Raw genomic sequence first — 13,829 nt, 5'->3', positions numbered from 1 at the left:
ATTAACAGGTCGGTCAGCCCTAATGTTTGACTGAAGTTGATGATGGCAGGAATTAGTAATTAGTTCATGGTGCCGGTGATAACTCACCTACTCTTCATGACACAAAACCGTGGGATATGTTACGTACACCATGTCATACTGGTAGATGGGCCAAACACCTATCACCTGTGAAGCACCGATCCGATTCTGCCTGTGAAGTATCGGATCGGTGCTTCACAGGCGATATATTCACAGGCCAAAATGCCTATCGCAGGCCGAACGCCTCTCACTGTGCTTCCCAGGCGAAACACCAATCCAAACCGGCGCTTCACAGGCATTGCCTGTGAAACATCAATCCGATAGATGATAGTCAGGTCAAGAATGGGAAATGTAAATGTGCTACCACTGCACCATCCTGTCTGACTTGGTATATCTTCTTACTTAAAAAGTATAACAATGCACATGTATCTTATTTTTACCTATATAATGTGCACATATGTGCAGCTGCATATTGAAATGTATAAAATAATAAATGTTGGCTCATGATGCACTATGGCGATTCAACTGAGATTGAGTCGTTGAACCATTTTCCACCTTGGCTGTCTAACCACCTCTAAATTGTTGTTAACACTACTCTCATGGTGCATAAAGAAGAAAATGATTTACTGTAATGTCCTGTTTTTTGGGGTGGTTTTTTGGTAGTCCGAGTCATGTAAACCCCACCAAAGTTCAGTGCTCGCATTTTTGCTGCGGTGTTTTAAACTCAACGAATTTGTGTTATTTTCTTGTTGCAGCCATTTTCAAGGTGGTGTCGTCGGTCCTGCACTTTGGCAACATCGAGTTTAAGAAGGAACGGAACTCCGATCAAGCAACGATGCCTGACAACACTGGTAAATCCAGAAAGAGTAGTTCATTATCTGGAAGGTTGTGTCGTACTTGTGGACAGAAGCATTAGCTATGTGCCGTGATTTTGAGGACGTGGCTATGATCTTAATGTTACCTGATATAAGGGTGTCTTGAGTGACTAATGACACCCTTGATCGACTAAAAACACTCTTGATTGACTAAAGACAGAATACTCATACACTGTATAACTAATATTTCCCTTTCAAAAGAAAATTAATATTGCTCATGAGATGTGATGACGTTTGATTACAATTTGAAATTATAGCGTTTTTTTTTAATTAAAGTAATTCCTTCAATGTTATTGCCCTAGACACTTGCTTGCTTACCAGCAGCTTTCCACCAGTGCCCCCATCCTGTGCCCCCCATTTTAGCTGCACAAAAGGTTTGTCATCTTTTGGGCATTCCTGTAACCGAGTTCACCCGAGCCATTCTGACTCCGCGCATTAAGGTCGGAAGAGATGTCGTGCAAAGGGCACAGACAAAGGAACAGGTATGTATCAAGCAGGGGATGCTTGTTCGCGCCTTCCTGAATGTATCTCCTTCTGACCTGTCTCACTATTAGTCCATCACAGACCTACTAATTTGGGAGTTCATTAAGTGTAATTTTAATAATACTTAATATACACCATTAATACATGCACAACAATAGGAGTCACATTTATGGATCTGTACTATAAGAGATGTTTGTCTGTCTGTGTGCCACCATGTTTTCAGAGATAAACAAAGGTATCATCGTCAAACTTTCAGAGGTTCATTAGTGAGTTCCGGAAGTGTTTTGGTCAAAAAAAAATTTGAAAATTTTGAAGAAAAAACATTTTTTTTTTTTTTAATCGCTCTATCATGCCTAAGCTTTTGTTGCTATGTTAAAGGTAATAGTAAATGATCTCCAACCTCATTCCTTAGTGGGTGTAGGGAAGTGTTTTATACCCCCACAATAAAATATATAAAAAATCAAAATTGGATTTCTTCAAAATGCCAACAGGAACCCTCTCATTAAGTGTATAATCTGATGTATTCACCACTTCCATTTAGTCACGTCTTTAGGCACTGCTGGTTAAAAATAAAAATCATTGTTCCTGAAATAAAAATCAAATCGTTGTTCTTTAAAAGAAAGTAACAGCTCGGTACACAAGATGGCAGCACAATACAAGGAAACATGTCTTTTCTCATTCGATCTGGACAAAAAGATAAGAAGATTTATTTGCTTCGACTTCATTTCCATGTAGTATCATCATTGACATTACTAACATTGCTGTTATTACATTACAATAATGAGTTGTTCAATTTAAAACTAAGAGGAAGGTGAGAGAGTATTTTAAAATGTGAGTTGGTGAAACCTTTTTGCTAACGATCTTTCATTGGGACTTAATGGACAGATAGAACTTTATTTATTACCCCGTGTGCGCAAAGTGAAAAGTGAGGTTAAGCAGTTGGTTTACTTTGTCTCTTAGTTTATGATCGAGGAACTACTTAATTTCAATTGAATGTTATATTTTCAACACGAATTATAAAAATTAATCAGAAACCTAACTTGTAGTTTAGCAGTACCTTGGCTCTGAATTTGGCCCGATCCCACATGTGCAGAGAGGAGCGAGGTAATTTTGTTAGTCTGTCTGCCTGTCTGGCAGTCAAACAAAATTTAAAACCATTCCAAACCGGAAATGTATTGCATTTAAGGACGTCATAAAGGACACAAACAACAGGCACGAATAACTAATTTAACGTGTTAAATAAGGTGGTGTAAAAGACACTGCATCAATGGTGGTAAACTTCCAAATTGTTTTTTTACAATCTTTAAAATCCTTATTTTATTTTATTATTAAATAATTCACCATCTGTCCATCTGTCTGTCTCCCAGGTACCGCAAAAACGGCTGAACCGATTGCAACCATTTTTGGGGTGTGTAATCCTGGGACCCCTTGGAGTAAAATATGGATAAATATAATAACATGAGCCCCTTGACGGCTCCCGTTGGGAGTGGGTGCTTCTAGTTTTATTAAATTGAATTATATACTTGTATCGCGGTCAAGGCAGGGTAGAAGAGAAGATTAGTGCCATTGAACCTCACCCGTTATAAAGGGAAGAGGAGGAGGAGAAGAAGAAGAATTATTTTCCTGAAAACTGTAGAAAACAAATCACCTTTTTAGCACTTTCAAAAACCTTTCATTTCGCAGTTAAATATGATGACATTTTACATTATCTTGGCCAATCAAATTACAGCTCGCAGACCCTGCCCTTGTCATCTTTTTCTCAAGACTGCATGGGGTATGGTGTTCTATGAACTCTTTTGTTTAACTTTGCATTTGGAGGCATCCAAAAAACGTGCGAAGTACTGCTCAGATTTGCATTATATTTGCTGATGGGCTTCGATTTACATGTACCACATATTTATTTATCCACCTCCCTTATGCCATCATAGAAGGAGAGAACTTTTGAATGTGGTTTAGTTTTAATTGTGTCAGTGCTTATGTCAATTTTATATCACAATGTCATGCTTTACATCTATAAGAGAACATTATCAGAAGAGAAGTTTATTTTTGGGTCTTCTGACATTTAACCCCAAAAGAGAGATGAAAGTCAATTAAATACATTTGACCATAAATGTTGAGTGAAAAATGTAAGACTCAATTATAGTACTTGCTATCAATAATAATAATATTTATGATTTCATCTCATGGCCTTAGATTTTAATTTAAACATTGGAAACTGCCACGACATTTGACCATACTGACCCGGAGTTCCTGGACCGTGCCGATGTTGAGAGACAGAGTGCTTTTACAGGCAGACTTTGCTGTGGAAGCTCTTGCCAAGGCCCTGTATGACCGGTTGTTCCGTTGGCTTGTCACGCGCGTCAACAAAACACTGGACAAAACCTTGCGGCAAGGAGTCTCATTCATCGGCATCTTGGACATTGCTGGATTTGAAATATTTCAGGTACCTCCATTTTTAACCATGACATCAATTAATTAGAAAATGTATGAATCGTAAACTTATTCCTTCGATTAAAAAAAAATCATTTTCATTTCATTCAAACTAATGCTATGTTGACCACAATTGTATATCAGCACATGTTTAATTTATTGAGAATATAAAATGATTTGAATCTCATGGTGTAATAATAATAATAATAATAATAATAGTAATAACAAGAAAAAGAGCAATCAGATTGCAGACCCTCACCAGGACTTGTTTTGTGTGGTGTTTGTGTAGTTTTGTGTGGTGTATTTTGTGGCGTTTGTGTAGTGGTGTATTACGTAATTAATAAGAGACATAACTAGAACTGCCACTTTATAACTTCTGGCAGTGATGACCGGGTACCAAGATGTCCCATTTTGATGGAACCCCACTTTGATTGGACACCTGACCCTGACCCATACCTGGTGTTGGCTTAATGGTTATGGTGGTGGGCTTTGGATCCTAGTGTCCTGAGATCAAATCCTGCTCAGCTGTTAAATTAATACCAGGTGGGGTTAACTCTGCCTGTCATCCTTCCGAGGTCGGCAAAATGAGTGCCACCATGCTGGTATACTGTGTCGGAGTGGCGACCCGTCCAGGATTGTTCCCAATAGCCAAGGAGATTGCTTAAGCAGCACCAAAGCTCTGCACAGAGTATGGTCCCCAATCTCCTCTCTCTCCTGACCCATGACATTTTAAAATTATTTTTTCAATTTAATTCAGAATGGGATTAAAATTAATTCATTTCAAATCAAATGGAAGACCAAATCGGTAGTCCTGCATTTGAGTAATCAGAAGGAACCCAAACACGCAAAAAGCAAAGATTAAGTCATCAAGAGGAACCTGGATCGGATTCACATTTCAGCTGCTACTACTTAAACCCACCCAGGCACAGCCAAGTGAGCCTTTTTCAACAATAAAAAAACAAGAACCCAGATCAATTTTTTTTAAAAAATAATTCTGGCTGCCAGAACATGTGTCCGATCAAGTTGAAATTTAAAACATGTATTTCCCATCACGACTAGATCATAATTTTGAAGTTTCACATCGATTGATTACGCGGTTCCAGAAAAAAAGATTACTCAATATTTTTCTTCATTCGAATATGACTGTCAAACCATGTGACCTCTCAATTATTCCTGCACAAACTTGTACACCCAAGGCTTGCGTAACATTTGTGTGAAATTTCCCCTTTGATCTGTCCAGCTGTTCTGGAGAAGGCTTTTTTTTGTTTTTTACAGGTTTTAGGGTAAATCCAATATGGCTGCCAAACCATGTGACCTATGACATTTGTGTGAACCTTTTGTTCCTCATGGACAGTCGTTCATACTTGTACAGTTTCACCTCAATCTGTTCAACCACTTCAGAGAAGAAGGTTTTGAAGGTTTAAAAAAAACAAAATCAATATGGCTGCTGAATCATGTGACCGATGACATAAAGTTTTTTTTTTAATTTTTTTTTTTTTTTTTTTTTTTTTTCCTCTCTAGATCATTTTATCCCTCAATGACTCTCAAAAATTTTCATGCTGATCAGATGTAGCATTTTACATATGCAATTATGATGTCATAATGAAGGTAACTATGACATCATAAAATCACACGTATTCCCCATGAGGAGTGCTTGTCATGTGCCAGGTTTCAACTTTTTTCCTTCTTGCAGTTTCAGAGATAGAGGTCCAAAGTTTTTCCATTTTTCCAACATGGCTTCCACACCACATTACCTATGACATCATAATTATCATTAAAACATTCTACATAAGTAGTCGCTGCTCTGGTAAAAAATTTGTCTCAATCCGACAAGCGGTTGTGGATAAAAATACTAAAGTTCCTGTGCGGACAAACGGACCAACAGACAGACAGACAGACAAACAAAAAAGATGTCGTGCAGAGCAGGCCACTTGCAACCCCCCCCCACCCACCCCCCAAAGGTTGCCGTGGATACATCAAATTGTCCATTCCATCAAGATTAAAATTGACAATCTTAATCAAAGCTCAGGTCAATCAGATGAAAATTGATTATTTTTCAGATTGAAATTGATGATTTCAGAAGTTTGAGCTTTGACCTTTTGACCTCAAAAATAGCTGGTTTCCAAATTCAGTGATGCACTGTGCAATTACTGCTTAATTTTCAGGTTAATCGGATGAAAATTGACTTTTTCCCTGTGTAACATAAAAATCAACAACTTGCTTAAACACAAACAAAGCTAAATCAGTGCAATGACCCTTTCAAAACCCAAACTGGTTCTCACAAATACTTACATTGGCACACCTGGCTAGAAAAACACACTCAAGTACTTTTGATAACACGGTAGCAAGAGCAATAGGACAATAACTGTCCCAACTGGAGAGATCACCAGCCTTACTTTTCACTGGGAATCAATAGTAACAGTGGTAAGGCCTTGAGGCACATGACTATGGACAAGCATAGCACTTATCAGAAGATTGAGGAGTTCAATTAGCTGCTTTTTCGATAATCTATCAGCCCCTCCAGATTTGCCATATTTCATATCTCTCACAATATCAACAATTTCATTTGTTGTGACAGCAATATTATCATTATTGAAACAGAAACATTATCATCAGTAGATAGTGAGCCATACAGTGTTTCCATGCCAGTCAACTTGAGCTTGTGACTATGCACAGAATTCAACAAAGAACTAAAATGGATGGCCTTGCCACATGGCAACAACATCAGCTGGTCCTGAGACCCCACCAACTGTTGAGGCGAATGGAGTGTTTGGATGCTTCTCTACTTGCCACCCTCCAGAATGAGCTGTAATCATTATCCTCTAGTTTAGTAGCCAATCTTTCAGCTGTTATCTTCGACTTATAATGCCTATAACCGTGCAGTGCATACTTGAACTTTGCTCGAGATTGGTGCATCAAATCACCAAGTGGTCCTTGCCGGGTTTACCATTAATGACCCAGATGGTATGAGCCTCTATGGATACATCATACAGATGTTGCACATGCTTACTCCACCCCAGCATTGTTTTATCAGATTTTCTAGATTTACAGGTCAAAAAATAACTAGCTTTGACTAAGGCAGGCACGATATCATCATATAATTTATCAATGGCTATAATATGCTCAGGTAAGCAGCAGTTGCCACATGGCAGTCTCCTTTTAGGATACGTCACAAGAGTTTAGGTGCTTTTGCCGAGCACTTTTCCATTCCACTGGCTACCTTTGTTTGTTGTATTGCTCTCCATCATCACCCAATTGTGGTATTTTTGATGCTATCACTGATAGTATTGATATGGCGGTGTCTTGACAGCCAACTGATATATTATGGTCGTAGGAGACTCGTGTTCATCACAAAGAATGGTTAGTTTACTGTCACAGCACAGATGCTCCTGGTGTCAGTTCAATTAACTTTACCATGTCGCATGGTTTTCCGCGGATCATTTCAGCTCCGACTCAAATTCCTGATGGAGTTTCTGATAACAGGTAACTTCTCGATCTATTTTTGTGCTCAAATCCTCGGGAACTCCCCCCTCTAGGAAACTCTGATCATGTCAACATCGAAGTTCAGGTTTCTTACTCCTCACCATCAGCTGTTGTTCATCCTGTCCATCCTGTCTTCCAATATCGCAAGGCTGACTGGGATGCTTTGTGTTATTTTCTTGCTGATGTTCACTGGAGCTAAATCCTTTGTCACAACCCATCTGAGGCAGCCAAGGAAGTTACTGAGTGGATCTGTGTTGGTATGGACCTCTTTATTCCTTCTCGGACCTTCCAAGTGAAACCACACTCTCAGCCATGGTTCACTCAGGCTTGTTCTGCTGCAATCGTCCATCACAATCACTTTTTATTCAGCATCATTTTGTTGGCTCGAGTGAGCTGTATCACTTGTTTTGCCTTGCGAGCAACTACTGTAAACGAGTGCAGGAGAATGCAAAGTGTACATAGTTTGGTACTATAATGTCATCAAGTCCAGATGTAGATTTCATCTTATAAAGGCTGATTTCCTGATCACTCAAGGTTGACCATTTTACATTTTTGATGTTATCACAGCTTTCAGACACAGCATATCTATACATTCAGGATGGATCGCCTGGTGGGCGAGAGGACTCGGGTTTGATCCCTGGACGGGGAAAAACCCTGGGAAAGTCTGCTTACTCCACATGTCTCTGTTTACCAAGTAGTAAATGGCATCCTTGGTTGTTAGTCGAATGGTGGATCGCTTTCTGGTGGTAATGCATGGCTTTTCCAGTGCGGATCATAGGTGGTCTGTTCTTATAAGAAATTCCTTGACACAAGTCACACTGTTTGCTGTCTCAGAGTGTGGTTGTTGTATGGGAAGCAGCTCCCACTCGATAAACAGATCCACATACACAAGTGTTTGTACGTCACGTGTGAATGACCATCTTCAGCTATGAAGAGAAACCATATATACGTATTTGAAAAAGTTGTCAAGACAGCTTTTTACTGTCCATCCCAACTTTCACGAGAAGGCATTTAAGAGTCGTCCATGAAGTGTGGACTGCCTCATCTGCGTACCAAGCCAGGCAGGGGCAAGCAGATTGCCCCATGGCTTGAAGGGCATTAGTGAGCCAGCATGTTTTTCAAATAAAGGGTGAACTCATTATATATATTTAGTAAAACGATTTCTCGACTAATCTGATGCCATGTTGGCCTTCTATCAAGCGGTGTACTCACCAGGGGTTGATTGACATGTATGCTCTTAGTTTTGGTAAAATAGAACCCAGTCGTATAAGAGCGTGAGTTGTATGAGACTGAAAACTTAAGTTTGGACTAATATTTTCTTTATATCTGGAAGTTAGACTTAATGATTTTTTTTTTTAATACATGATTCAAATTAAACTTGAGCATTTTGTTCATGCTGCTTTTGAAACTGAGATTTTAACTTAAGCTTAATATCTTCCTGATGTTTACAATTATACCTGTTTCACGTTCCACCCATAAGTTTTCCATGCTGTGACACGGGAAGACGTGAATTCACATTGACTTTGCAAGGTTTTTACTAATATATATATATATATATATATATATATATATATATATATATATATATATATATATATATATATATATATATATATATATAATCTCTTGGTGTCTTAAAAATGTTAGGCATGCTACATAGTTTGAGAAACAAGCTTAAGAAATGCATATTTAAATATAGCTATAAATAACATCCATGATAAACAATTGTGACATGACCAAGATTGTTTATCAGTTACTTTGTTTATAATCGCATTGCCTAACGTTCTTTGTAACAAAATGCTTTGCATTCATCTTTGATTTTCCAGTAATTTCACTTGGCCTTTTCAAAATATGGGCATTGGATTCTTTGTTTGGTGACACATGGATGGGTTGGTGGAAAGGAAGGGGGTGGGAAGAGGTGTTAAAAGTGGGACATCCATCTCCAAGCCACAGTTTGCCCAAATTTGGGCCGAAACCCTAGACTACCAGGCATAAACAGTGGGTGTTACATCATAGATAACTGAAGCAGCACCTGGTGAATTGTTGCATTGTAAAAGCTGGCTGATAACTTATGAACAAGTTCATAAAAACACTGAATGTAGAAGAGATAAAGTTTAGCATGGAAATTAAAGAGTCAGTTGTGGACTGAGTATTGAGACTTCTCTTGTGTACTCTAACCTTGGACTTTCACTACACCATGATCAAGTTCCAGTAAAATTTGAGGTATTTCAGATTCTTCACGATGTAGCTTTGGAGAAAAACATTCAAGTTAAAAAAAATACATAATGACAGCATCCCTGAGAGAATAGTCAATTCAGGATATTGCTTCCTTGATCACATCATTTGTGATGTCACCAGGGAAGAATAACTAATTCTGGTTTTCAGACTATTTCCTATTAAGCTCAATGCAAAATCTCATCCTTCTATGGACTTGTATTCCAAAGATATAAAACGTAACTATTCTGTGACAGTCACCCCAAAAGTTGTCACCCTATTTTTTTGTATATACTGTAGCGTCTAGGCTCATGGAAGAGCTTGGATATAGAACAGAATACAATGGAAAGTGAGGAAAATGCCCCAACAGTAAGGGAGATTGGCACAACAGAGGGACACTTGGAGGAAGAATATGTGTGGTGAAGAATGAGAGCAAGAGGAGGGAGAGGAGGAACAAAACAAAAGGGAAGTTGGCTGGAGGGGTATGGGAGAAAACAGAATAACCTGGGAAGGTTGGAGTGGGCTTGGGGAGTTCATTTATGGAAGAAAATTTGAAGATACAAGGAGGGAGAATGACTGAGGAGGAGGTGAACAACTATCTCAAAGCACTGGAATGATTGTTGTAGGATTGAACAGACTGAGGAAGTTGGTTCCACAGTTGAGAGAAAAGAGGAACAAATAAGTGGAGGTGAGCACTGGGCTTGGTTTTTGAAAGTTTCACCAGAAAGGGGTTAGTGGCAGACTCTGTGTGCCCTGGAGAAACCTGGTGGGAACAGAGCACAGAAAGGACACAAGGTGCAAGACCAGATAGAAGGCAGGAGAAGCCAGAGAAGCCACTTACTTGTCTGTGACGTTGGAGAAACAGGCCCAGAGATTCAGCTTCATTGTGGGAGATGCAATTGTTTTGAGGGAATTTGTCTCCAATGCATCAAGACGTGAAAGGTGTGGTGAGGCAGGGGTACCAGCCCAAAAAGAAGAGCAGTGCTATACTCCATGAAGCTGCAGATGAATGATTTTTACATTGTTATGAGTTTGGATTTGCGAAGGAAGGAGTTGGCATCTGGCTTTGGAGGCAAAGTTTTAGAGTGGTTTGCCCAAGAAAAATTGTAGTTGATGGTGAGGCCCAAACGTTTGATTGACAACTTCTTCAAGAGGTTTGTTAAGGATGTAGATGCGATAGTTCACCAGATGGCCCTTTCAGAGAGACAGAGTGAGAGTGTGGGATTTGTCAGGGTTCAAACATATTCCAAGTATTGAACCAGCTCCTATTATATTAAGGTCTGCTGCAGAGAGTGAACAGGCTACTGCCTGCCTATTTGAAGGATAAGGGATGTTATGGCAGAGGGTTGAGTCATCACCAAAGAGATGAAGAAGATTTTCCAGAGTCAGAAAGATCATCGATAAAGATTAGGAATAGGACTGGGCCAAAGACACTGTCTTGAGGAACTCCAGCCTCAATAGGGAGAGGAGATGAGAGTTTGTTACTGTTTGTAAGGTTTTCTTTTAAAAGGCGTCGAGATTGCAAAATATGTCCACTGTCCCATTATTTACTGATATGTCTGGTAAATATCAAGTTTTTCAAACTATTTGTTTTGTTTCAAGAATTACAATTAATGGTATCTCTTACCAAGGATGTGGCCGTGGCAGAAAGCTGGAGCAGAGAAGATGTCCAAACTCTTCTTCAATTAATGTACTGATCATGGACAAAAAATGGAAATGGCAATGTTAAGTCACTTAATTGGGCGTTGGGCCACCACATGCGGCCAGTATGGCCTATACACACGGTGGCATAGAGTCCACCAGCGTCGGTAATCCTGCAGGAGGGATGCGGCACAATTCTTCCACAAGAAAGTCAACCAACTTACACCTGGTTGATCGAGGTGGAAAATGCTATCTCGCGCTTCGTTCCAGAATATCCCATAAATTCTCGATTGGGTTCAGATCTGGTGACTGAGAAGGCCATGACATATGGATAACATCAGTGTCATGATCATCAAACCATTGGGCAACCACATGCGCTCAGTGGGTGGGGGCATCGGGGCTCTCATTTTGCAGTCATGCTGGCCATAATGGTAGTCAACCAGGCGTGTGCAGCATTTCTATACGTTGCCCTAAGCTTGCTGGGATGTTATTTGCTTAATTAACACGAGTCACACCTGTGTGGAAGCCGTTGCTCGGTGTCCCTCATTTATCAAGGTGTTTACTTTTGTTTTTTTTGTCCATGACCTGTACTTGTAGAAAACAAGTGCACATGAAATCAACTGAGAAAATTCAGAATGAAAAATAAATTACGAGAATGGCACTCGGTAGAGCACATACCTCTGCCAGGCTAAACAACCTACGTTTTGTATCGCTCTGATAGGCCGGATTTGCATCCAGACCTTAACCAAAATCGAATCGGCTTGTTCTTGTCACCTACCCAACTCAGCTGCCATGTTTTGTCATCATCCGTCCACAACTTTTTGAAATATCATGCCACATGTTGTTTCTGGTGCCATCTCTCAGTGGTGAAAAATCACTTTGAAAATTTTTTAAATTCTTGTGTCCGGATTTGGATTTGGATCTTTGGGTCCGGATGTCCGGATTTGGATTTGGATTTGGATCTTGTGTATTTGGATCTTCACCAAAATTGAATCGATTTGTCCTTGTCACACACCCATCCTGTCCACAAAGTTTTGTCTGAATCCATCCATAACCTTTTGAGATATCCTGCTCACAGACGGACAAACAACGGTTAAAACATAACCTCCGTCTAACATTGGTGGTGGAGGTAATAATCCACCTTTCTTCGAGGAAGACATTTTGTATCCACCTCAGAGGTTAATTCGGTCACCACTGCATTAAAGAGACTTCAGAAGGAAGTCTTCTGTGTTGGGATCAATTAAGTCGGTTGGTATTGGCCAAAGTGCTTTGAAGAGGATGGAGATCATGTAGATTATTGTGACTTAGTTAAAGTTTGTCATTGGTATGGTGTCTATTATGTAGGTAGAGGGACAGAACGTTTGGGATGGCCTCGTTAATACATCACTTTATCGATGATGTGATTTAATACGTGCAGTAATAATTAATTGCTTATTTCAGACTCTTCATTTTGAAAATCTTTGCAAAACCTCCTCTTGATATGACCTTGCTTTCCTGAGATGTTATCATATGGACCAACTTAGGACATTAATTTGTTGACGATGTCATTTGTAGATTGTGCCTAAAACATAGCTAGCTTTGTGTCATTATAGGATGCAAAAATGTATCAGCGTCACATGACTACATTTGAATTAATGTGTTGAGAAGACAATCAGACAGTTATGCAGACTCTGAACCAACTGGTTGATTTGGAGCAGTTCTCACGAATAAAAAGTAAAAAAGACATAAAATGTCATAACCTCCATTATTTTAGTAATTTTGCTGTGTGGAGTTTAAGGGCGAGCCCATATTTATGTACAACTAAAATAGCCACCAGTCTACCAGTCGGCCATCTTTGATCAGATCGCAAAATAAAGTGAGGGGCACGTGTATGCCATCATGCACTGTGCTTGTGCCAAGTTTGAACAAAATCGGACCATGCATATCTGAGAAATGGTTGGGGACACATTGAAGTAACAAAATAGGCACGTCGGCCATCTTGGATCTGATCTTGAAAAAACAAAATGACGTGCATATGTAAGCCATAATTCCTTATCTGGGTGCCAAGTTTGAACAACATTGGTTAATGCATATCCGAGAAATGGTTGAGGATGTGTTCAACATCAGTTTTTTTTTCAACTAAAATGGCCACCAGTCTACCAGTTGGCCATCTTTGATCAGATCACAAGATAAAGTTGGATGCAAGTGTATGTCAATGTGTACTGTGCTTTTGCCAACTTTGAACAAAATAGGAACATGCATGTTGGAGAAATGTTTGGGGACACGTTTAAGTAACAAAATGGCCACCAGTCAGCTATACTGGATCTGATGTTGAAAGAAAATGAAGTGCTCATGCAAACCATCACATTCTTTATCTGTGTGCCAAGTTTGAACAACATCAGGAAATGCATACGTTTGAGAAATGGTTGAGGACATGTTCAACATCCGGTTTTTTTACAACTAAAATGGCCACGAGTCGGCCATCTTGGATCTCATCTTAGAAGAAAAAAATGACGTGCATATGTAAGCCATCATTCATTATCTGTGTGCCAAGTTTGAACAACATCGGTAAACGCGTGTCCGAAATATGGTTGAGGACGTGTTCAACATCAGGCTTTTTACAACTAAAATGGCTGCCAGTCGGCCATCTTGGATCTGATGTCGAAAAAAACTGACGCGCATGTGTATGCCATCATGGGTTGTCTT

The 13,829-nt window shown here is 39.5% G+C and overlaps 1 protein-coding gene across 3 annotated transcripts in view; it reads left to right on the top strand.

The window, feature by feature from the left end:
- Positions 1-13,829, top strand: part of LOC147011838 (myosin-11-like) — a 115,819-nt gene that overhangs the window by 64,758 nt on the left and 37,232 nt on the right. For all 3 annotated transcript variants that reach the window (XM_085857218.1, XM_085857216.1, XM_085857215.1), the window contains exons 10-12: positions 774-869; positions 1,257-1,375; positions 3,667-3,819. In XM_085857218.1, coding sequence (XP_085713344.1) covers positions 774-869; positions 1,257-1,375; positions 3,667-3,819 — 368 coding nt within the window. The remainder of the gene's footprint in view (positions 1-773; positions 870-1,256; positions 1,376-3,666; positions 3,820-13,829) is intronic.

The sequence above is a fragment of the Eptatretus burgeri genome, chromosome 15, assembly GCF_056783735.1.
Source record: "Eptatretus burgeri isolate ZD-2024b chromosome 15, Ebu_testis_v1, whole genome shotgun sequence".
Taxonomy (NCBI): Eukaryota; Metazoa; Chordata; class Myxini; order Myxiniformes; family Myxinidae; genus Eptatretus; species Eptatretus burgeri.
This window is presented reverse-complemented; position numbering and strand designations above follow the sequence as displayed.